Source organism: Ambystoma mexicanum, chromosome 6p, assembly GCF_040938575.1.
Source record: "Ambystoma mexicanum isolate Mex_15411 chromosome 6p, UKY_AmexF1_1, whole genome shotgun sequence".
NCBI classification, from domain to species: domain Eukaryota; kingdom Metazoa; phylum Chordata; class Amphibia; order Caudata; family Ambystomatidae; genus Ambystoma; species Ambystoma mexicanum.
In genome coordinates, this window is record NC_090935.1 from 824,674,845 (window position 1) to 824,700,645 (window position 25,801).

The 25,801-nt window shown below is 44.6% G+C and overlaps 1 protein-coding gene across 1 annotated transcript in view; it reads left to right on the top strand.

The window, feature by feature from the left end:
* The window catches only part of PPIP5K2 (diphosphoinositol pentakisphosphate kinase 2), a 2,362,281-nt gene that overhangs the window by 1,692,168 nt on the left and 644,312 nt on the right, over positions 1-25,801 (top strand). The window contains exons 23-24 of the mRNA XM_069625464.1: positions 11,029-11,136; positions 11,427-11,543. Coding sequence (XP_069481565.1) covers positions 11,029-11,136; positions 11,427-11,543 — 225 coding nt within the window. The remainder of the gene's footprint in view (positions 1-11,028; positions 11,137-11,426; positions 11,544-25,801) is intronic.

A 25,801-nucleotide genomic window follows, 5' to 3' on the forward strand; every position in this document is an offset into this window, starting at 1 on the left:
GATCCTCTTAGGATCCCTCTCCTTCAAATTGGGAGACTCGTACCTCCTCCTCAAAATGGGTCTTTTTGGGTTCTTTGTTTCTCCTACCCCCCCTCTGCACCTTGGTTAGCAGACTTTCAGGGGCAGGAGATTTTGGTTCCGGTTCCTGGGTTTCCAGGGGCTTTTTACAATTGGGGAAGGAAGCTTCCTGCAAGCCTTTACACCCCCCTTCCCCTTGTGCCTCCTCCCTGGGAACCGGTGGGTTGTCAGGGTGCTACCCCGTCATTGTTCTGGAGCACCAGGTCCAGAGCTTGAGGCATTCTGTGCCGACATGCCCATCTGAGGGTTCTGTTGAGCCCTCCGCATACGACCCAGATCCTGTGCCATGTTTCACACCTGGCGCTCTAGTTGTGACACCCACTCAGGCTGATACGGGGTTCTTATTTCTCCTCTGGGCTGATCCCGGGAAGGGTAGCTATCCCTTCTCTGATAATACCCCGGGTATGGAAGATTTGGGTACCCCTCCACCCTTGGCCTCCCCTTTCCCGGATTAGGTTGTCTGGGCTCAGGAACTTGGGGAAAGAAGGATGGATGATTTTGGGGCTGGAAGTTTTTTGGGTACCTGGGGAAAAAGTTCTGCCCAGGATTTGGGGAATTTCTGCCCTCCTGGGGGAAGTGAGGAGGGAAGTTCCCTGGGTTAGGTGCTTGGTTGGATCCCTCTTGGGCAGGAGGAGTCCACACATAACCCAGGATGTGTCTGTTCCCCTTGTAGCTGGGACTTATATAGTCAGGGGAGTGAGGGATCCCATTTGTGGGACTACCTCCTTTGCTCCCTGTCTGTGACTGGCCCGAGGGCCTTAAGGGCTTGCGATTATTCTGCTGTGCAGGCGGGTTTTTAGGCCCCCCATCTCCAAATCTAAACTGGGGGTAACCTTTACCTCTGCCACCTTAGCAGCAGCAGGGTTGTTGGTTGGTTTGGGACTTTTTTGAATATTCTTGTTTTCTATGGGCTTTTGCACCTCATAGATCCGGATGGCCTGTTCAATGACCCAGTCTAGTGATCTTTTCTCTTGAAAATCTCTCACTAGCTGGGTTATGATGTACTTTGGTAGTGCGTGGAAAAAAGTATTGACAAATTCTCTGCTGTCTGTGCGCACCCTTTTTGTGGTCTGCGCAAAGGCACGCTTTAACTCCTGCACAAATTCTTGTGGGTCCTGATCCTCCCCACACTGTAAATTGTAGGCATTCTTGCAAGCCTCTTCAAGATGGCTGCCCTATATGTGGACCATCTAGAATGATTTTGGTCCTCCAGCCCCGCAAAGAAGCTGGAGTATTCTGGTGAGAAAGTCCATTTCACATACTGAATATAGCTACTGCTGCCTTTCAAATGGAAAGTTTCCATCATCTGCTCAAAGAACTCTAAGTGCTCCCAAACAGAATACTTAGCGTTCTTATGATAAGACGTGATGCCGCTCCTTATCGCCTTGATTTGTTTTAAGGGTCCCTTAAGCAAGGCCCTTTTTGCCTTATTGACCTTCTTGGTTCAGGTAACCCTGGTCCAATCCTCCTCTGACTCAGAGGCACTGCTCCCAGAGGTGCCCGTCTGGTCCTCCTAGGTTTTCCCGAATTCTGCGAGCCTGGGAAAGGCTGGCAGAATGTGGGGACCTAGTCTCCTGTGTCCTGCGGCGCTCAGAGGAGTCTTCTGATTCCTCCTTGCTCCCAGGTTTTGATGGGTAGCCCCCCCCGTCCTAGCTAGGTGCTGGTCTATGGGCCCCATACTTCTGACTGGATAGTAATCTGCCATCCCCGTGGCCCTGGGCTCATGTGCGCCAGTGGACATGGGGGTGGCAGAGTCCAGGGACAGGGAGAGATGAAGGCCTCTGGTACTAGGGTGCCTGAGGTTATGCTCAGGTGTTTCCCTTTCCCAGCGAACCTCATCTCTGTCCACCCCTGCTCCCGTTGCCATGCAAGAACCTGAGCTTTCTGTTCCTCAATCAAGGCCTTACTAGTCTCTTTCAGTCTCTCTTGCATGGCCACCTGCCTGTGGAGCTTATCATTGTTCTCACAGAGAGCCTCATTTTCTCTCTGTGCTTCCTGGTTTGTCTTTGAGTACTGGGCCAGTCTTTGCTGCAGGAGGGTTACCTCCTGAGTCCTGTCCATACTGGCCTGTTCCTTCCTTGCCAGAGCATCTTCCACCCTCCTCGTGTGCTTTAACAATCTTGCATGCTCTTTTTGGAGGTCACCCATTCCCTGGAGGGCCAGGTGATTTTCTTCCAGTTTCCCTTTTAAGTTACAGACTTCCTGGCCTAAGGTGTCCCTTTCCTGAGCAAGAGCCTGCCTCTGTGCCACCAGGTTGTCCCTCTGTCTTTGAAGCGCACTAGCTATCTGGCGCTCTTCATCAAACTCTTCCTGGGTGTCCAGGTCTTTCAGAATTAATTTGTTAGTCTCTGCCTTCTCTCTATCTAGGTGGCTTTGCAGGGTGACTTATCTGCTCGGTGCATGCCCTGTTGAAATCCAGTTGTTGCTCTAGCTATTGCCTGCAACCTCACATTCTGATCCTGCTCAGTCCATTCACCTCTCACAAATAACTTATGTAAAAGGTGTTCTCTAGCCATATTGATGTCTACCAATGTCGCCATTTTGGAAATATTAATTTCCTTCCTGATTTACAGAAGTTTTTTATTTTATTTTTGCAAAACAGACCGTTTCCTTAGAGCATTCCATTTTGAGGGGTGATTTAACAGTGCAACACAGAATGGAAGCCCAACAGGATTTATGTATCCTGTCAGTTAGCACACTGTATTAAGCTGCACAAGTTGTATATCTAATCCAGAAATCCCAGACGAACCCCCAATCTGTAAGTGGTTTCCTCCCAGCACTCCACATAGTCAATGCCTAGTATGGGATGCCCAATGGAAACCCTTATTTATATATTTGTATGTCAAAAGTTCTTTTATTTCTGTATGAAGTACCCTTATATAACGCCCCTCTCTTTGAATCCCCCCCCCCCGGTCTCACTGAACCAAGAAGGTTTGTTTTGCAAAGTTAAAATATTTATTTGATAAATTAAACAATATATATATATCACACTTTTATGAATATGAACAATATCTGAATATCACACTTATGAATATTTCTACAATGATCAGCAATGGGTGATATGACAATAATCAACAATCTCTTTAATCAATTTGGAGCAGGAATAGGAAGAATAATGTAGTAGAGAATAACTTTGTGTGGGTTGAATGAAATGCAATGATAGGAAATTAATGCAACGCAGAAATAAAACTTGATATGAATTCAATCAAAGACAATGTAATCGCTCTTTCCCCCGACACTACTCCCTCTCCCCAAAATGCAATATGAAGAGATGTGGGCACACGGGTTTCAGGAATAACAATCAACAATTGCAGTTTCAATCCCGATTCCCCCCAGCAAGCTTAGAGAGAGAACAGGAATGAGTTTAAAACAGGTCAAATGCTTTTAAATATGGTTTGAAATGAATGGGAAAATGCTAAAAATGGATTTTAATTCACTAAATGGGATTCAGAACTAGTAAGAGTTGCTTTGGATAGGTTCAGGTAGACACTAGCAATGATTTGTGAATGATTGGCAGATAGGAAAGTAAATTCAGAAGTTGAATGCAAGAAATAGCTGTTTTTACATGTGGTGAAATTGAGCCAAAAGCGAAATCGTGGCAAACTTCTCAGCGCACTAAAAGATTACGGAAGAACTATAATGGTTCTTAGTCTGTTTGAAAGCTGGGGATGTTAGCTTCAAAATTACATTTAAATTTCATTCCTAGCATGGAAGGTTCAAAAGTTACAGAGGTTTTAGTAGAGGTCGATTTTTCTCAAGAGTCAAGATTTCAAAGGAGATATGCGGTTTTTGAAGATTACAAACAAGGATTTCTTAACACTAAGGGAGGCTATGAAGATGCGAGATACCAACGGTACAGCCACCAGTCCAGAGGCGCCTCTGTCGGATCATTGTCCGCTGCGACACTTGCCTTCTTCAGCAAAAATATTAGCGCACAGATGATTATCACTACAAATATCACAGAATTATATGGATGAGAGAAAGATTCAGGAGGGACAAAAGAGATTCTACAATGCAGTCTGGATATGTTGGAATGGGTTGGATAGGATTACTTAAAACTAAGAGATGGCTATGGATAGTTCTATGCTAAATACTCACACTATGGGTTTGTAATGGAATATGCCCGTCAAAGATCTGGTCAAAGGTTTTGCTGGAGTTCCCTCGCCACCGGACAGGTCTCAGGTGCTTGTTTCTGCTCTCAGCAAGGCACTCTGGTCTGCACGGCCTCTTGGACTGGATCTGATGGATGGTTCTGGCTTACAGCTCTGCTCTACTGATCTGGATCTCTGGGTTCTAACAAGGGTTCTTAGCCAGAAGCAGCCAAAACAGCACAACCAGGCTGTTGAATTAGATAGGCCCCGTAGAAGGTTAGGAGTTAAAATCAGATTGGAAGATTTTAAGGTCAACTTAGAAGGGTTCAGCTTTTTGGGTTGGGCCTCTGCTCCAGGGTTCTGGAGTCTGGATCTAGGTTCTGGAGTCTGGATTCGACTTCAGAGCGCTTCACCGGTAGATCAGTGATGGGTGAATGTGTGTGTCTTGCCTGTCCTCAGCAGTCCCTATTTATCCATTTTCCAGAGGGGTGTGGAGGCTGATTATACTATGCCCAACCCTCTAAGAATCTGATAGGTCAGAGAATTCCCTCTCCCCTGATTTGAGAAGGAACAGCGTGTCATGATGTGTCAGAGTGACAGTGTGTTTACGGTCCATAAAAAATCCTCCCCTTTGTTTCTGTTCCAGCTAATCTAGTTTTCCTAAAAAACATATTCACAATATCACCAACTTGTTAATATTACATATACACATCACAGATTCATTAAGGCACGTCTCTGTTCAAGTCCCATCTGCATAAGAGTTGTGGTACACAAATGACAATTTCTTGCGCTTTTGGTTGGTTTCTCAATGTTAAATCTGCACAACTTTTTCCCCATACATGCACATACCCTCTGGGCATATTCCTGTACATTTTCATATTTTTCACATAATCACAACTGCTACAAAGTTCACATTTTGATAGTTCAGTCTCTGAACATCGCAAAAATTCCAGAGTAGTTTCTAACTGTGAGCAATATTTTCAAGGAACAGCGTGTCATGATGTGTCAGAGTGACAGTGTGTTTACGGTCCATAAAAAATCCTCCCCTTTGTTTCTGTTCCAGCTAATCTAGTTTTCCTAAAAAACATATTCACAATATCACCAACTTGTTAATATTACATATACACATCACAGATTCATTAAGGCACGTCTCTGTTCAAGTCCCATCTGCATAAGAGTTGTGGTTCACAAATGACAATTTCTTGCGCTTTTGGTTGGTTTCTCAATGTTAAATCTGCACAACTTTTTCCCCATACATGCACATACCCTCTGGGCATATTCCTGTACATTTTCATATTTTTCACATAATCACAACTGCTGCAAAGTCCATATTTTGATAGTTCAGTCTCTGAACATCGCAAAAATTCCAGAGTAGTTTCTAACTGTGAGCAATATTTTCATTTTAATAATCTCTAAATTCCGTATTTTTGCCAGTTCGTTACAATTTTGTATACATCTTTTCCTCAAACATGTATTTCCTCCAGTTCAAAATCCACATCTCAGTCTGGGCCCGCCTCCAAGGTCTTGGCCGAGCCAGAGAGTCACATGGGCTTCTTCCTGCCAGGGCTGGTTTCAGTTCAGACCGGAATTAGCATTTCCATTCAGTTCAAGGGAGTCCTTTGTCTGCTAGCAGAACCACAGGCCAAAGTCCCCCTCCCAGTTCTTTTCACACCAGCCTGCCAGTTCCTTAGCAGAGAGCAGGGGGAAAGATTCCTTTGTTGGGTAAAAGGGTGTGGAATGTCTTTAAATCCCAATGTAGTTGGCTTCACTCACTTTGAAAACTAAGTTTAACAGTTTTGTCCTAAAATACAAATTACAATTTTACAAATATATCCACCAATCTCTTAATTTCAGCCTTCTGTAACTATAGAGATTGAATTGTAACAACCCATCTTGCTTTTGATCGGAAGTCTCTTCTTTGGCATATTTTGATTCAATGTACAACTTTAAAATGACAGGTTTAGAGATCGCCAGCTTCTGACAGAGGCGAGTAACGGTATTGCGCCCATTTTCAACATATTTCTTTCAAGCAAGCATCTTTAAATGTGGATTTTTCTTATGATAAAAATGACTTCTGCTGACATTGTATTTATGTGGATTCTTGAAGTAGAATGATATTTAACACCCAACAAGGAGCCATGATTTTAGCAAATTTGACAACCAAGAAAAATGGATTTCCAAACAGCTCTGTGTTTCTTTTGGCAATCAGCATTGCTTTTTCAGGTAGTTTCAGGCTACTCTGTGGGTATCCCAATGGTGGGTTTTGGCGGTGATCTTCTGTGTTACCACTGGCATGGGCAAAAGTGGATTGGCGGCCTATTTTTCAGGTTCTCCTGCGATTTAAGACTACAGGTGTTTGGCAGTAAACCCACTTGGTAGCAGTCTGTACCACACAGATTCACTTGGTAGCTGTGGCTGAGCAGTCAGACTTCCCTCAAGAAGAGTTAGGCAGTATACAGAGTATTCACAATAGGTCAAAAGAACACAGTAGCACAAGCAAACACTGACCAGAGCTTGGTGTAAAAGAGATATAATTATTTATTTAAAACCACATCTAATAAAACACACTGGCACTAATATCAAGCAGTTCAAAAACATGGTCACCAACTCTCCCTTAAAAGGATATTAGACAAGTCTTAAGTAAAGCCCCACTTATTTTCAGACAGCGGTGAGTGCTTAACGCAGATGGCACTCTAATAATTTGGTTTAAAAGGGATAGAAAGGCAGAGCATACATTGAAACAGATCCCAACACTTTCAAAAGAACACAGCAAAAGAGGAAGGCAGAGTCAAACCGTGAAGTTAGAGTTCAGAAAGCCGGATCCACTTTAAGAGGATCAGAACGAAATGTGTCCAACGTCACACGGTTGAAAGGTGCACAAAAGTCTCGAAAAGGTTCAGAAAGAAGTTGGACCAAAAGAAAGGGACCAGTTAGATGGTCAAGGCGGCCAGCCCAGTCCAGAAGGTTAAGGGATTATTATTACCTTGTAGCAATCTTTAGAAAGGGAGGCCTGGCGGACACGGTACCTTAAAGTGGTGAGAATACTCCAGCAGGGGCAGTTGTTCCTGGCAGCGGGTGCAAGTCGGTGCTTCGTCTGGAGGAAGAGATGATGTCGTCGGGGAGGAAAGCAGGCGTCTGTTGCACTGCCAGGGAAGAAACCAGCCGCGGAGTTCTCAGTTAAAAGGAGCGGTCCTTTTGTTCTCGGTCCAGTGGTAAGTGGCTATCCAGTTGCCGGGGTGCTTGACACGGGCAATTCGACCACAAGACGTCCTGGGATGCAAGAAAAAGAAGGTAAACTGGTTGTGCCCACCAGTCAGGGGAAGAAGACTCTCCAGCCGGGAGATCTCCTCTGTCATTGGGAAATGGTGAGTCGGTTCCGCAGGGCTCCACCGGTGGTGTCGTCGTAGCAGGTCGGCTCAGCTTCTCCCTCGTTGGATTTTCAGGTCCTTTGGCAACTTCTGATGTTCCAGTCCCCAAAGCCCTGCTTTTATGCAGCAAACCCCCATTCCCTCAGCCTAGCTGTCAATCAAACATGCTAAGTGGTGAGCCGGCCGGCTCACCACTTGGGCCAATCACACCAGAGTGTAAGGTAACTCAGTCCAGGGTGCCTAAACCCCCTCCCACACCCCCTGTGGTACCCAGAGTGGCACCACTTTTGGAGGCTTCTGTGGAGAAGCCCGCCAAAAAGTGGAACAAAGGGCTCGACTTGGGTTGGAGTCACAGAAGAGAACACAAATGCCATTTTAAAATCGAGTTCTGGCAAAAAATACCAACCGGCGAATTAATATTAAATAAATAAACCGGCGGTATGTTCGAGGCTATAAGAATAAAATAATTAAAGTTGGTAGTCTCGAACAATGGAAAAATCCCATAGAGATATATTCGCGGTCGAATATAAAAAGTGGTATCCACTGCCACCAGCCAAAACTCGATCAGGGGGGACAGAGACGTGCCCCCTCGAATAACAGACCATGGGGCAATCGAATTGCCCCAACCTGTGCGTCCACACTATGATGGTTTGTACTGGTTTCTGTTCATAATTTGGGACTAGTAAAGCCAATGGGGACTTTACATGCCCTGGGAGACAGTAGTCAGTCCCAGGGCATGGAGTCTATGGTGGGGTGTCACTATGACACCCCTGTGTCACTGCACGACCCTATGGAGTAAAAGACCCCATAGCCCATAAAACACATTAACAGTCAAAAGAACCCCTCAAATCATGTCCAAGAGTGTGAGGAAAAGAGACTCACTCTTGGCAGGAGAAAAAAACAAACTCCAGAAATCCAGCAAAGCTGCTGGGGGACTCACTAGGTTAGGAAATTCAGCCTAAACAGAGAATTCTCCCTAACATTTAGCTAGCAGAATGCTTTCCGGCGGCCATTTCAGATGTTTCTGATGCAAGCAGTGCACAGTGATTTTGCAGGGCCTGGCCTTGTGGGTTAGATCATCCCACAGGGCTCAATAAGAATTTGGTGGAGCATTAGCTGGAGGGAGTCCATTGATAATGTATCTTGTACTTTTCTACTTAAGTAAAATGTAATACTAAAAACATTTTGAAACTGCAAAGTCATAGGAAAGCAGGCAAAGGCATAACAAGGAAAAACAGCCTGGTCTCCTCCTTGGATTTCTTCCATGGACCTCTGCTGGCCGTCGGCTGCCATTTCCCTTTCTTTATTTGCCACAATCAGTCTATTTATTGCTTTATCTCTCTTGCTCAAAATTAGATGCATTGTGTAACAAGGGTTTGGAAATTGGCAAATGAGTAGAGAAGACATTCTCGAGACTCCCTCATTACCATTAGTTGTGTGCTTATGAACTTTTACCCGTCTGAGCACAAATAGCGTTTGACATGAGATTGGGGCAAGGACCACACTCCCTGGTTGTCTACCCAAGTGTCTACAAAAGAAATCAAATACCTCTCCCACAGCACGCACAGCCACACGTCAAAAATGAATCCGCAACACCCCTCTCATCTGTTGTTGGGTAGCCCCATACTTGAGTCTCCGAATGATGCTGAAACCCTGAAGGGGGTTCTTAACTGGGAGCTTGATGCGATAAGGAGCTGACAAGATATAAGGTGGAGTGTGAATTCCTTAAATTGCCCCATAAATCTGGGTGCCCATCACCACCCTCAAAGGGCATGCCGTGGCTGCAGGAAGATGAAGGTGACAGTGAAGTAAAGGTTGTTTTGGGAGGATAGCTCTGGGGCAATGTGCTCGCCTTGGAAGCAAGATGATACACAGCAACACAGGTTCGATCTTGGAAACCTCTCGGCATTAAGCACGTTATATCTAACCTATCGTATCATATATTGTGGGGTGGAGCGGGTACGAGGGGGTAGGGTGGCAACCTATTATGGGAGCAGTGCTCTCGGACCCTTAACCCCAAAGACCAGAGTTGTGATAGGCCTGTTTCATCTTTTGAGATGTATTCGCTGTTCAGTTTTAGAGTATGATTGAAAACGTGTTTTACCATTCACATCAGTGTTGTCCTATGCATATATCTGTGCCCCCTCTCATTTGAATTACCAATTGTTGGGCACTTCTACCTCATTTTATATTAGTCAAACCCACTTTTTAAGAAGTTCTAATTGGTGAAGCCACCGGTGACACTGTTGCACGTGGCTGTTAACATCATATCCAGTTTTTTCTGAAGTGTATACAGTTCCCTGTTTTATGCAGTATTGTGTGATGGTAGAGCCTGCTTTTTAGGATTCTCTTTCACCCTCTGCAAGCTATGGTAGATGACTGAACATACCCTAGTCCACTAAAATTCCTCATCTGTTTCACTTGAATGTTGGGTATGACTCCTTTACTCTGACAAGTGTTATTTGATCAAGACAACTACAAAAGGGACAAGAGGGATCCTGAAGTGTGTGCTTACCTGAATTTTAATTTCAGGTCCAAAAGCACCAAAGGACCTTTGTGTCAGAAACCGGGGATCCCTCCCCCCGCCTCCTCCTCCCCTTGACCTTCAGAAGAACTGGACCTAGGATCCACCTGCTTCTTCCTTCTAGTCTTCTTGACCTCCAGAATCCCCTTCTCCTTACACTTCTTATTCTTCTTTTCGTGGTCCTAATTGACCTTCTGCACAATTGACCTTTTATATTATTTTAGTTATTTTATATATGTATTGGATTGGTTTTGGATTATAAATAATATAAGGTGATTGGGTGGTTGTTGCGGGGGTTTTGGATTGGGTGGGAGGTTGCAGGGATTTTCTCCCCAAATATATGTCCTAATTGACCTTCTAAATTAGGTCAATTCTCCCGTGGTCAATTTTCCCGAGGTCAATTGTGAAAAGGTCAATTAGTATACAACCAAAGAAGTCTAGCACTTAGACTTGTACGTAATTTTAATTAGTAACCTGGTGTGGGCAGCCAGCCAATCAGGCGGCTAGGAACGCATACTTGAACCGCCGGTGAAAGCCTGCATCCCATCCCGCCTGACGGCCGGGTCCCCCGCCGCCATCTTCTCCTCACCTCGTCCCATTATTTTGCCCCTTCCCACCCCCACTTACCTTATTTCTGCACTTTGCATGGTGGCCCGTTGAACAAAGGAAAATATATATTTTTTTTAGCACCCCGGGTTACCGCTTTGGCAACTCAGGGTGCTAATAGCCTTAATCCCCCGTTCTAAGGGCTGGAATGGGGTAATGGCCCGGTGGCCGCGTTATCCGCCCTCGCTTCACCCGGGCCGATAACTTGGGCTGCCGGGCTGTTACTCTATGTTCCAGCCCTTCGACTGGGTTATTAACGCTATATTAAAGAGTTGTTGTTCCTTTTAAAAAATATATCATATCTGCTGCAACTTCATTGTTATAAAGCTGCTCTTAAGAATTATTCCTTTCTCTTTTAAAGGAGTCCAAGGATGAACAATGGAAACGTGCGATGGATTATCAAAACTTTGTCAGTGAACTCAACTACATGACTCAGATTGTTATTATGCTGTATGAGGATCCAAACAAGGTAGTTACATGTAAAGCTTATTAGAAGTATATGTCCATATTATGCTGATAACCTAAGTGATTGTACATTATTAGCTTCCTTTGTAGCCTCATTAGTCACCTTAAGTGATATGACTTCTTCTGTAGAATGGTTCTCTGTAAGTAAGAAAACTAATGTGCCCTAATATTGCTACATATGTTTTGTTCTGTGAAAGCCTTCCCCAAATTGCTTTGTCCTAGACCAGCTAGTTGTCTAAACGGACGTCTTTAAGTGTAATGCTGGCAGGATTAAACATTTTTCTTTTTTTTTAGGACCTGTCTTCTGAGGAGCGTTTTCACGTTGAGCTGCATTTTAGTCCAGGGGCCAAAGGTTGTGAAGAAGATAAAAATTTACCATCTGGGTTTGGATACAGGCCAGCTTCGCGTGAGGTATATTAGGTTGATTTGTAATAGGAAATGTTGTAAAATGTCTGCTCTAGCTCAGATAATAGGAGGCAGAAGGTATTGTAAATACATTGTTCACTGTGACTGTATTTGATACCTAAGGTATAGCACATAAGGTTAGGATCTTACAGGTGATATATCAAGCTCTGGCAGTGAGGCACTTTCATAAAATCATTGGAAATGATTAGTCATACCTTGATGGTAGCAGTGGGTAATTTGAAACTCAATCTGATAAGACATGTGGAGTGACTGACCATTAGAGAGTGACTAACAATAGTTAAGTGTTTTATGTGTCAGTAGAAACAACAAGGTAAATTACCTTTCTAGATTGTAGCAACTATTAAAGAAAGTTGGTTAAAGATCGTGTTTAAATACATTTATGTTCTCTCAAACCAGCCTTAGCCAGATTGACAAATTGTTGTCCTTTCAGTTGACAAGGTTTACAAACAGTCTACAAACAGTGGCTTTCTAGTAAAACATTGTAAATCTACTATTTACAGCTTTGCATCCCTAAAACGTTTTGTGCATTTGTGTTTTTACATAGGTATAGACAACTAAACTAAAGTATATTTTCTGGCTTCAGATTTGGACTTGGCATACAGTGTTTCTTTTTTGGAAAGCAAAGATGTTTTCCAATTTCATGTGCATAAAGCATGCGTTTTCATAACTGTCCCCTACTTGCTACCTCTTCATCTTCAAAATGCCTAATATTACTCCATTTACCTGTAGCTTTTTTATGTCCCCCAAACCACTCCCACTCACCTTTATTATCTTGTACATCTTCACCAAGTCAAACGCAGGTTAACACTGTGTATGTCTGATAGTATTTCTTAAAGGGCCACATGAATGCAATTGTATGGTCCCAGTGGGGTGATGGGGCAAAGGTGGCATTCTTCGGCTTCAGTAGTCAATACATGGACCGTCCTACACTAAACTGGGGGTTTTATTTTTTCCATTGTGCATGTACTTTGCTGATTTCTTGTAGACCTAATAATTATAATCACTGTGATAACTGTGATTACTTGTATCCGCGATACCTTGGGCATCACGGATCAGGCTCTGCCGTGTTGGCCTCTTTCCTCTTGGACTGCCGTTCCCAGGTTCAACTTGGGTCTTTCCTCTCCTCCATCGCACTCTCCACATGTGGTGTTCCCCGGGGCTCTCTCCCTGGTTTTTCAATGTCTATCTGGCCCCCTTGGCCCTCATGATCTCTACCTTTTCTTTTCACTTTCAGTTTTATGCGGATGACGCGCATCTCTCTTTCATGCTACCCTCAGCCTCTGCCTCGCTTATCCCTGACTGTCTGTCCGCTATTCAAGCAGGGTGCACCTCTAATGATCTCTGCCTGAATGCCAGTAAGACGGAGATCCTTCTGATTGGGGCCCCTGCTCCTGCTTATCCCCTCTCCCTCTGGCATGCCTCCCTCGGCCCTCTGCTTCACCCTCTTGTGAGGCAAAAAAACATATCTCTCCACACATGAAGGACCTTGCCAGAAAGTCCCACTTCCAGCTGCACCTCCTTAGAGGTATTCTTCCTTTTCTCACCTTCTCCCAGAAGCTCACTGGGCCTCATTACGACTGTGCCGGTCTGGAAACACTAGTGCCGGTAAGCCTACCAGCACCAGTGTTTCCGGGCTGGCACAGTACGACTCTGCGGGCGGGTACCGTCTCGCCCGCCAGGGTCAAACGTGGAGGGCAGAATGGCACTAGCCCACAGCGTTTCAGGGAAGCACTGGCACCGTTATTAACGGTCCCGGTGCTTCCGTGTTCCCCATTCCCACAATGGGAATGGGGAATTACAAAATTACCAGCGCCTCACTTCTTGGCCGCCGGACTCAGAATAGCCCGGTGGCACTGGGAAGTCAGGGGCCGGTAATTCATTACAGGTCCAGCAGCAACCTGGCGGTTTTACCGGCACAGTTCCGCCAGACCCGTAATGAGGCCCACTGTCTCCAGAGCCCTGGTTCTCTCTAGGCTGGATTGCTGCAACAGCCACTTTCTCAATCTAACTAACTCTACCCTTCACCCAGAACAGGACTGCAAGACCTATCCTTGGCCTCAAGCCCAGGGACCACATCTTTCTGGCTCTGAAATCCCTCCACCGGCTCCCCGGGGCTGCAAGGATCAAGTTCAAGACCCTCTGCATCGTCCACAAGGCATTCTGGGGCCAAGGACCATACTATCTCCAACGCTCTCTTCCTAGGTACCTTCCTACTAGAACCCTCCGCTCATCTACTTCTCTGCAGGTGAGTCGTTTCTCCAAGCAGAGACTGGGTGGTAGATATCTTATTTCTGCAGGTGCCTCCCTTTGGAACGGCCTCCCTGCCTCTCTCTGCCTTGAGCCGGATCTTCTTAAGTTCCAGAAGCTCCTCAAGACCTTCCTGTTTTTCTCTTCCTTCTCCCTGCCTCTCCTCTGCTAACCTTCCCTTCCACAAGCTCCGCTATGCTGACTATGCTGACTGGCTGCTTGGTGTTCCTCTGACTCTTACAAGACACCAGCCCTCCCCTCCTCCCGCTCCCTGTCCAGTCCCACTGTACTTGCCTGTTGGCCTTCCTGCACTGCCGCCTAACCTACATTGCACTACCTGGATGGGACTCCGTTGGGAGGCCTAGCCCTTACTTGCACTTAACTCAGGGCCCTGTTGCTCTAGGTGCACTTCCCCGTACCCTACGCTGCACTTCCTGGCTGAGCACTTGCACCATCTAAATGATACTAGGCCTAGTAAGTTTGTTTCTCTCGTTTTCTTTTGTTCCCCCTCACGCTTTGCCTGCTTCGTCCTTCAAACACTTGTGTATAGGGGCATTATTAATAACATAATCGATCAATCAACATGTTTTTTTATATAGCTCATTCTACCACAGTGTTACCATTTTGTATCATTGTTTCTAATGGATTGCTTCCTCTCACAGATTCCACATCCTAGATACCAGCCTTCTTTTGCTCAATCAATCTTCAACCACCTTGGTTAATAATGCTGCTATGTGCTAGGCTTGCTCTGCATCATCAACTCCCATGGCACTGGATGTGATGCCTCAAGTAGTATATATGGAGCCAGCATACGCTCATGTCCTCTGTTCCTTGTTTTTGTTGCATGCTCAGCATACTGATTTCGGTACACCAACTTTTTTCTGGGAATTTTTCAGTGCATCATGCTTGGTACTGCTAAGGCATGTGGCTTTAAGCTCTGCAAAGACTGCAGCAGCACGTCCATGTTGGGCCTTTGTTGTGTGGGCCTCTGATGCTTGATGGCGACCTTAAAGTGAACGATTGTGGCTCCTGTCAGTTGATACACCCGAAGGTCCGAAGGGAGAGGGCTGCAAAACCTTTTGCCACCCTCCGTAATGGTGCCTCATAGGCTCCCTCCAAGGCTCTGGAACCACATCTCCGTTCCCCTCCAAAAGGTACCAGGAGTTAAAAAAAGAACAGCCAGTTGAACCTGTGGTTGAACAGGAGTCTCTGTCCTTGGAGAAGGAACAAGGGAAGGGAAAGAAAATGGGGAAGCACAGAAAAGTGGTCCCATTACTGTTCTAATTCCCACCATTCCTCCAGTAAGAAATGTTGCTGTTGCCTTTCAGATGATTATGGAGATGAGTAGATGACTCCTCCGAGGATATAACAAAAAGGAAACTAGTACCATTTCCCACTAGCTCCTCCATTCCAGAGCAGTGGAAAGAGCTGTGTCGACAGATAATAATAATAATAATAATAATTAGGCTTTTATATAGCGCTACAAACCCTCAGGTATCTGAGCGCTGCTTATTATTACCCACAGTGTGTGGTGCTCATTTATCGACCTCGGAAGGATGAAAGGCTGAGTTTGGCCCCGCCGGGATTCGAACCTGCGTTAACAGGCTCTGCACGGGTGTCAAAGCGGGCGCTCTACTCGCTGTGCCACTTGATGATTTAAATTTTTGCAGCACAAGCCCCAGAGCCAGCAGTCTCTACATTTGCATCAGTGGTGTTATCAGGGGCCTCTGAGGGGCCTGGGGCTGGCATAGACACCTATGGGAGCAGTGACCACGCACTGGTTAGCTTAGTCCCTAGTCCGGCACCAAAGAAGACTCCTTTGTACCTTTTGACTCCACCCACTGGTGCTAAACATTTAGCCCTGTCTTTGAGTGCAGAAGCGGTGGGGGTCAAACCTCCCCCCTCAGACTGCAGTATGTGTGCTGATAGATGAATAAGGTATCAGAGTACGTTCTTGTCTCCAGGTCCCCAATTCTTGGTCCGAAGCCTCTGCTTTTTGAAGAGGTCAGTCAGCTCCTGCAAAAGGCAGCTGTCAAACGCACGCCAGACTCACAGACACAGAGATGTGTAAGCTTTGGTACTTACTGTAACTTCTAGCGCCGAAGAAAGGTGGGGGTCTGTTCCCAGTATTGGATCTGCAGCTTTTGAATACGTCCCTGTGCAAGGAGAAGTTCAAAAGGTTTACTCTCACCAGGATCATCCAAGTTCTAGAATTTTATGACTTACTGAAAACCCAAACCTTCACGATGAGTACCTTCCGGTGCCTATCCAACCAAAGCACAGGAAGTACCAGAAATTCACGTTCAGATACACCCCATACCAACACAGGGTCCTACCCTTCAACCTTACTTTTGCCCCAAGGGTATTCACCAAACTGCTAGCAATGGTGGCTGTGCATCTCAGGAGAAAAACATTTGTTTCCCTTACCTAGGCAACTGGTTCAACCCTGCAAGTATTTCAGACCTGCGGTCACCCCACCTACATCAAACCTGCCACCTCCTGCACGCTCGACCCCACTCCTTCCCAGTTGGTTGCAATTCATTGGAGCAATCCTGGACTGGGACATAACGACTAAGGGTCCGCAGGAGTACAAGGATGAGTAGTGGCTAAACTGCCTCAGCTCTCACACCTACAGTAATTTCAGTCATCATAAAGGTGAAATGGCCATAGTCAAGGGATATACCTCATTTGCCGTTTGTGGTAGTGTGGGCTGAGGGCATACTATACTTTTAAGAGGGGTGTGAATGTGATGACACTATTCGCCTAAAAATCAATAGTGCAAGACTCCAAAATAGAGGAATGTCCAAACAAGGTTCTATTGGGGGGGAAAAAAAATATATATATATATAAATAAATTAAACTCACTAATATACAAATAACTGACTATTCAGAAAAACAAGCCAAAACACACCTCTTTGGAAAGAACATAGAAAATACAGAACATGAATATCAACGCACTCTGGGTATTGTAACAGGGGTGAAGAGCGAGAAATGTCAGCAATATAATTTGTAAAGTACACTCATGCAAAAGAGGTGGCTTATCTCAGTATGGTCCCAAAAGTGGACCATGTGAGTCTAGGGCTCTGAAAAGTACCTTAATCCCTGCTAGGTTGTTCGACGGCATCATACTGTGCTATTCAGCGCTGGGCTTGCAGGTTGAACTGGGTTCCAATGCAGCCAGTCGCTTTGATCCAGGTGGCAAGATAGACTTGAGTCAAGTATGATGTCAAGCTCCAGGCGGTATGATGTGGTGCCAGAATGTTGTGCTTCAAAGAGTCCACAAGGTTAGGTCTGACTGCCTTATCGGCTTTGCGATAATGGGTACCACTGTGTCGAGTTGATGGAAAAAAAATGCTTCCAGTTCATTTGATGCAAAGATCTTGACAGTTCTAGGTTATGTTTGAAGATTTCTGAAGCAGTTGGCTTCTTGTTCAAGCCAGAGTGCCAATGAACTCTGGTAGCATGATGCAACCACAAACTGATTTGATGAAACAAACAGCTGTTTGAAGGCTTAAAGAGAGTGCCAAAGGCAGCACTGGTGGGTCTTGAATGATTTGAAGGCTTCAAACGAGGTCGACTCCGGCTCAAAGATGGTACGAAGTAGCAGAAAATAATACAGCTGCTTTGGGTCCCTGCTGCTGGGGGTCAAGGTGATTCCGTTTTCTCTTCACTCCCATTCCAGGGAGCTTAGCTCGAACCGGCTGGAGTCCTTCTCATCCAGTGAGGAACCTGGGTACCAGTGCAGCTGGCAGAGAGCAGGCCTTGATCCGATAGCAGTCACACCCAATGTTTATTGGAGATGGTTTAAGGGCAGAGCTTGCCTCTGCCTTGGTGTCCCTCTATCTTCACCTCTTTGGCATGGGACACTGGAATGGACTGCACTCCCAATAGATGTCCATTGAATTATTCTGGTCTTGAGGTCCCTTCCTTATAAAGGGGAAAGGCCACGGGGGATTGGACAAAAACAAGCCTTCTTTGAAGGGGTCCAATACCTGTTACCGTGATAAGTGACCTTTGCCTTCTTCCATCATACCCAGAGTGATTTGTTCTTCAGGAAATTGAGATGCTAGGAAGGATCGGGAGCCCCAAAGACCAGGAAATGGCAACACTTTCCCTCAGTTACATGAATTTCCTTCTGCCTATTCTAACCCTGGATCACTTCCCATGACTGCAGCTTCAATGTCCCTCTGTTATGCAACACCCAATGTGTGGTTGGCCTTTGTTATTGGTGTGCTTCTTTGAAGCATAGTTCCCAGGAGCTCTCCCGCTAAGGGTTTCCCGTGCTCGAGGAGAGGCCTTAAGCAACCTCTCCCAGGATCAAAAAGAAGCAACCTTCCTGCTTTTTGTCTTGCTTGCTGATGCCAAGACAGGCAGTCTGACCATGAATCCACAATCCTTTCCATAGCTGGCCTCTTCTCACAGGGTTGATATGAGTATGCTATTAGTTTGAAGTGGCTTCACTAATCGGGTGCACTTTTGGTCACTGTGCCAAAAACCTGGTAAGGGTTATTCTTGGAGAGTACCGTACTAGTTGACGGATATGCCTGCTATTGTCATGTGTTTGGATCAGAGGTTGCAGGGGTTAAATGCAACCTCTGTCTGCAGTGACCTTGTATCACAGCAGCCCGTGAAACCGGGCACATCACTTCTGAACCTGCTCTGTGCCACAGAAGGGCCGGTGCTGCAGATCATGCGACAGATGCAGCAGGGCACATGTGTGAACTATGCTTTTGGCATGGAGCTTTCATGGGTGGGTCTTATTAGCAGACCACCCTCTTTCTGAGATGGATTTACCCGCATCATTTTATTATGTAATGAAAATCAAAAAAACCAGGCCTTCTACACCCTCACCAGATGGCAATCCCTCAAATGGACACTTGTTTAAGAAAGGTTTTTCCTCCCAGGGACAAAGTGGATAACATGTACCAGATGGTACAATTTTTCTAGAACCAATCAAGTCCCAGTCTCTGCCTTCCTATGCATACTTGGTCTCCTGGTTTCCTACATTTTTGTGGAACCTGAAGCCCAGCTGCTGATGAGGTCGCTCCAGTGGCCTCTACGTTGTCTGTAGTGTGCATTGTTGGGGCGCAGGATTGACCAGCTTTAGGTCTCGTACAGTGTCACAATAGCGCCTATGATGGACCACAGCAGTCATGAACGCCTTCCTGAAAGGTTGGGGTGCTCACCTGGATGACCTTTCGATGAGTGGGTTTTAATCTGCTACAGCCAAGGCTTTACATCAGTACGCTAGAATTGCGTGCAATCCGATAAGCACTGCTCGCCTTCCTTACGTCGGTTCAGGGGAAATGTGGTATTTTCCTGACTAACACCACAGTGGCTGTTCACTACATCATTAAGCAGGGCAGTGTGTGTTCACTACCCCTGTGCAGGGAAGTAATGAGGGTTGTGGTTCTGGGGCCTGAAGAAAGCCTATTTTGCCAGGACAGAGAAAATGGTGCTGCATAACCTGGGCAAGCAGGGCTCACTCCCACGAATGTGAGCTGTGTCATGATGACCTAGACTAGATTTTCAGCCTCCGGAAAAACTCACAATTGGACCCCTTGGCTTCCAGTGTAAGTTGTTGCGCTCCAGCAAATTTCTTTCAAGAATGGCACAGGTGATGCTCTTGATTGTTCAGTCAAACTGCAATCTTTATGCATTGCTGCTGATTCCAGTCATCCCATTGGTTATCAGGAGGGTGTTGAAATTCAGGTTCACAATTTTTCCAATTTCCCCAGATTGGGCTCTGAGACTGTGGTACCCTGCACTTCTGGACAGGACCAGCTGCCCTCTTTGACACCTTCCGACAAGGGCGGACTAGCTTTCCCAGTAAGGGGGTCAAGTCCTCCATAGGAATCTCAGCACTTTTAATTTTCAGCATTTGATTCTGCAAGACTGCGCTCTAAGGAGTGGTATTTGTTGGATGACATCATGGAAATATGGTCTTCCTCCTGTAGGTCCTTCACTGAGTCTGTGCTTGAAGATGGCAAGCATATTCAGCTTCCTACTGGCAAAGCAATTCAGACCCTTTGGTCTGCTCCATCTCAACTGTTCAGGATGTTTTTTCTTCTCTGGCTCAGCAGGGACTTCAGATTGGCAGCGTAAAAGGGTACGTGGCGCTATTTCAGTCTTCAAGTGGACTCCAGAGTAGGGGGCTAAAAATTGCTAATTCTGTTCCACAGGAAAATTTGCAGATTGCATGAACATTTTGATCAATCCACCAATTTCATCAGCACAGGGAATGAGTCATTTGGGATCTTTTGCTGCCTGAAATTGGACTTTTTGGGGGAAAAAAAAATACTTAAAGGGACGTTATAGTTCCAAGTAAAACCCCTGAAATTTGCCAATTATGGTAAGCTATGCAACCATAACTCACGCCACCACCGTGCATTGTTAAGACTAACACCCAGGACATCAGAGATGACATCACAAGTGTCATTGATGACATCGCTGATGACATCACATGTCTTAACGCGCTGTTTTTTTCTTTTAGTGATATATCTTAGACAGTAATAGTTAGGAACAAATAATCTATTTGTAGACTTATATTTCAAATGTGTGCTTACAATAATTCACTTAGGGTCCACTCACAGCATATGAAATATATACATTAAAAAAATACACACTTAAAAGATAGCAATGCTTTCTGTGTATGAAGATAATCAGTAAGGTTATCAACACTTTCTTATTCTGTTTTTTTTTATTACTGTACTTTCTCGGGATGTGTTCATATTTGTATTTGTACTACTTTTTTAGGGTGCAGGCACATCATGTGATATTTGTACATAGGGAAGTACTAGGTTTGAAGCAGAGCAATATTTTCTGTGCATAAAGATAATCAGTTAGGTTGTGAACACTTTCTGCTTCTAATGCTGCTTTTTTTTTGCGTACTTCACTTTCTCTATACATATTTATCTTTGTATGTGGTGTTGTGTCATTCTGTTTTGTATGTAGTAATGAATTATGTAGTAAGTAGCTACAGAAAACTCTAATAAGAAAGCATTTATTATTTCACTATTCAACATGGGAAAATTATGAATATTGCACTTCCATCATGTATGCTGCACACAATTCTCATTTTTATACATGAGTATCTTAGTATATTCTTAAGAACTTCATAATAGAATGCTATTTATATCAATGCATTGTCTAATGCACTACATAGCTCAAGATATCTATTCCAATGATCCTTAACACTTTTTCTGTCAACATTATAATAAGAATCCCTTGTACAGAGTTTTTATAAAAAGTAAATACACATGTGATGGCATCAGTGATGTCATCAATGACATTTGTGATGTCATCTTTGCTGTCCTGGGTGTTAGTCTTAGCAATGCACAGTGGTGGCGCGATTTATGGTTGCATAGCTTACCATAATTTGCAAATATAACGTCCCTTTAACAATGTTTTTTTACTGAGTTTCATAGGGTTTTAGTAACGCAACTTAACCATAATGTCCCTTTATCAAAGTTTTTTTTTCCTGAATACACATATACATAGTGTGAATTTGATAGATGTTTACTAGGATTCCCTTACTTTATATACATATAACATGCTGAACCCCCTGCTAAGGATGTTGATGTCCCGGACTGCGCCAATGTCCGCGGACGGACGCGGACAACATCAACACTACCCAAAAAAACAGGGGGGGTATCTAAGATTGTTCTATCATGCTATATAAACACTGAAAAAGTTCAGAAAGCAGCACATAAACACATTATATGTAATAATAAATAAGAAATTGAACCTATATATGTAACACATCAACCATCCATTTAAATTCCATATGTACTAAAATGGAATATACCACAAAAAAAGATATGCCTCCAACATAATTACCTGACAGAAAGTGCACAGCTAAGAGCAACAGCAGACTTACACAACAGTAAGAGCACAACTTACCGGAAACTAGTAAGTAAACTTAATTGTTCTTATATATTTCTAAACTTTCTGTTTTTAGTACTTTAAAAATAATACATTTTTTTTTTACACAGAAATGTCCAGTACTTTGGAATGGCTTGAGGGAAATGTCCCACGTGAGGAAATGTCTGAAGACAGTGATACTGATGGTAGACACTTCTCTATTTAAGCAAATTAATAACCATTACTTTATGTGTACTTAACATATATACTTTTTTTTAACAGACCATACAAACATTGAAAGTAATACACCAAAAGAGACATTAGAAAATACTTTGCAGCGCATGGAACAGAAAATGGACATGCTTATGGAAAATTTCAATTTTTTTAAACATTTTGTTGGGGACCACTTAAAAGAAAAAATTAAATATCATTGTCCCACATGCACTTGTTGCCCCTCTCCATGTCCCAGTCAACTATCTGCAAACCCTCAACACCAAGAAAAACTTTTTGATGAGACATCCATCCCTTCATCCCCTCCCATCCATCCCCTCCAAACCCCTAATTCCCCTGTGTTTGTGTCAGTTTCTGCTTCCCTGTTCATAAATTTTATATCTGTATATAATAAAAATAAAAAATGTGTGTTTTAATTCGGTCCTTTGTGTCTTATTTTTTTTAAAAAGGCAGTTAAGGTGTCCGTGGACAGCGCAGGTGTTCGGAATGTCCGCAATTAACCACAGTCGAGGTGTCCTAAGGACACTATACCTGTCCGCACTGTCCGTAAGCAAGATAGAACTGTTCTTAGAACGCTTTCGGTGTCCGGAATGTCTGCAATTACCTCAAAATGGAGGTGTTCTTAGGACACTTTGCCTGTCCATACTGTCTGTGTGCACCACACCCATAAGTCCTACAAACATCACGCCTGTCCGTAACTGTCCGTATTACTTGTGTCACACTTTTAATTAGTTTGAGGCCCGAACACTGTCCTTAGAACACCTGCGCGCATGCGCACGACAGTTCATGTGCATTTGGTGTCCTCCGGACACCGGTTGCCTTTGTGGACGTGTTCGCAACGTCATCATGTGACCGCACCCACACTGAGCGTGTGTCCTGAATTGCGGACACTGTTTGGGACCGTGAACATTTTAAAAGTACTTTTTTGGACAATCCAAAGTATTTTACAGTAAATATTCAGCATTGCACATATCCCAGACAATGACCCTGACTTTCTACATACTTTTTGGAACTTTTTGAGCCTTTTTGGGGTGTTCAATCTGTCCGCGGACAGCGCGGCTTTCCGCGGAGCACGCACCAGCACCCCTATAAAAGGCCACACCCCAGAGCTGATCTTTATTATTTCTTCCTACTATTGAAGATTACCTGCTTTTGCTGTGCTGCCTTTGCTGAAACCTGATGGCATCCTTGGCTGCTGCTGTTCCACCTGGTGCTACATCTGCCTCAGCACCACCCCCACCCCCTCCACCACCACCTCCCCAAGGGCCTGAAGAGGGGAACAGGTGTGAGGATGTATAGGAGGATGAAGAGGATGAGGTAGTGGAAGCCCTACTACCAGCACTCGCCGTGAGTCTTGGGTGTGGCGGTTGTTTACCATTCAGGGTGGAGTGCCAAAAGTGCGTGTGAACAAGGTCACCTGCAATCAGTGCCACATGGTGCTGAGTTGTGGGAGGCCTGGTTCGTACAGCTTTGGTACGACATCTATGAAGCGACACCTAAGGTCGTTCTCCAGTGGGGCCGTTCGCAAGGTTGTACCTTGTGATCAACGTAGTAGGTTGAGTTCCTCTACCACATCCTCCGTTTCCGCTCCTGTCACCACAAGAGACACTCCCGTGGGACAGCGCATCCCTCCAGCTGCCTCCCAGGCCATTCACGATGCTGTTGACCCTTACCTTTTGAGGGTCACAATATTGTGTATGTACTGCGACGCAGTACTCTGCAGGGGGAGAGTCTTCAGAGTGTTTTTGAGACTACGGTGAAGGAGCATGAGAAGGTCTGCCCACTACCTAAATAAGGTCCACCCTACATCTTCCTCTCTCCACCTGCCCTTTCTTATCCCCGTCGTTGGTGTCCCTTCCTTACCCTCCTTTCCCCTCCTCTCCTAGTGTGTTGTGTGTAAAAAAACAAAAAAAATATAAAACAAAAATCCCCAAAAAATGTGGCTCTTTTCAGATCCACCTTTCACAGTCTAAAAATAGAAGTGACAAATAAATAGTGCAGGGCCCTGTGTGCATTTTTTAGAAGTCCACGGACAGTTCGCGGACATCTAAAATTTTGGGGTGTTGCCCTGTTATAACCATTGCACTTTTCTCTAGGAGGAGGTAGTGGCTGTGAAAAAAGCCATTTGGTGGTGTTTGTTTGTGTTTGAAAAACTTCAAATGGTCAACACCTACTGGAAAATGGGTGGCTGTAATTCCAAAAAAGGTTGTAATGCATTTTGTACATTTCTCAGAAAAATCTGATTGCCAGCATAAGTAAGATGAACTCCATCTCTGCGAAAAATGTATGTGCTACGAAACATAATATTTTCATTGTGAAAAGAGGACATGCCATCATCTCTCAGAAAGGCACAAACAGTCTTATTTACATTGCGCCTCTCTTTCTCCATTTGTGGACCAAATGAAGGACACAGCCACATTTGTCTCTGTGCAATACGAGAAAAAATGATTTAGTAATTTGGAAACATGTCCATGACCTTCCCAAGTCCTTCTTTCATTGCAAATTGCAAAGAAATTCTAGACAAATGTCCTAAACTGTTCCCTCCTCAATGAATTATAATTATGTCTGGATGATGCGCTGTCTCCAAACTAGCACAGAGAGGTACCAAGTCCAGCCACTTCATTCAACACACTCCATGCCAGTGCACTACCACAGTCAAAGATCTCAAGCTACTCCACAGTATTCTGCATGCACCTTCAACCAATGTATCCATGAGTCTCCCGAAATCCATATAATCTGTTTTCTGAAGCACACAGCCATAGCTATCTGTTCTTCTCTCAGAAAAAATACTTTCTGACAAACTCTCTCCTTACACAACACAACCAGTAAACTTTACTGACCAATCCCTTGCTTTTCTCATTCTCATTTGCATGCCTCTCCACCCCAAAATCCCCGGATGTAATATGCGATGTCCGCGGACTACCGCCATGTCCACGGACATATCAACAAATCTGAGCATGGTGTATTTAAATAGTGTGCCCCATTTTTTTGCAGATGCTTGACAGACACCTGTTATTTTGTATTTTTTTTTCTTACTTTACTCCTAAAATCTTCACATTACCTTCTCCAAAGCAACCCTTACATTCCAGAACAGCATGGCATTTCCCATAAAAGATAAAGAAATGCCATCTTCTTTAAAATAAACAGCATTACTGGAATCAATATTCTCATTATTACAGAAGGACATACCAGCTCTAAGCATGAAAGCACACATGCCTCGGTTGATTGCACACCTAGAAATGTTTTGCTGAGGACAACAAACAGAACTATTGTCCCATATTGCCCTAGGTACTAATCCAGAAAAAATAAGTTTGGCATTTGGAAGGATGTTCATTACTGCTTGAACCAAGTGTTCCAAATCTGCCAACAAAGTAGGGGCACTGACATAGCCCAAATGGAAAGCACCATAGTGTAAAGCTACCACATGGGGACTGTTCAACTTGCCCATACCTTCACAAACGTGTACAATTCCCTGTACATTGCAATTAGGGACAGTGCTCCACAAGACCTCCACTCCTTTAACATCAATATTGTTTGCCACATGCCTACATTGAGCATACTGCTGTAAACCATGCACACACATATCCCCAAGCACCAACACCCTGGTTTTCTCCACCTCTGCCATCTTCACTACACACAGTCTCTTGCAACACAAATCCACAACCTCAACATCTGATTGGCTGATCCCTACAGTCCCCTTTCTATGCTGGATTTGCAGGAAAACCCTTGATGTGGCACGACCTGTCCGCGGACCGCGTAACTCTTGGACAGCCCTTCTACCCTTTCCACTTCACTCTCTGTGCCATTCCCTCATTGGATACAGCTAAGCAGTCACATACATCTAACTCCATCATAAGAGTTCAGCACTTCAAATGTACTGTTGATCACTCTGAGTACAAGTT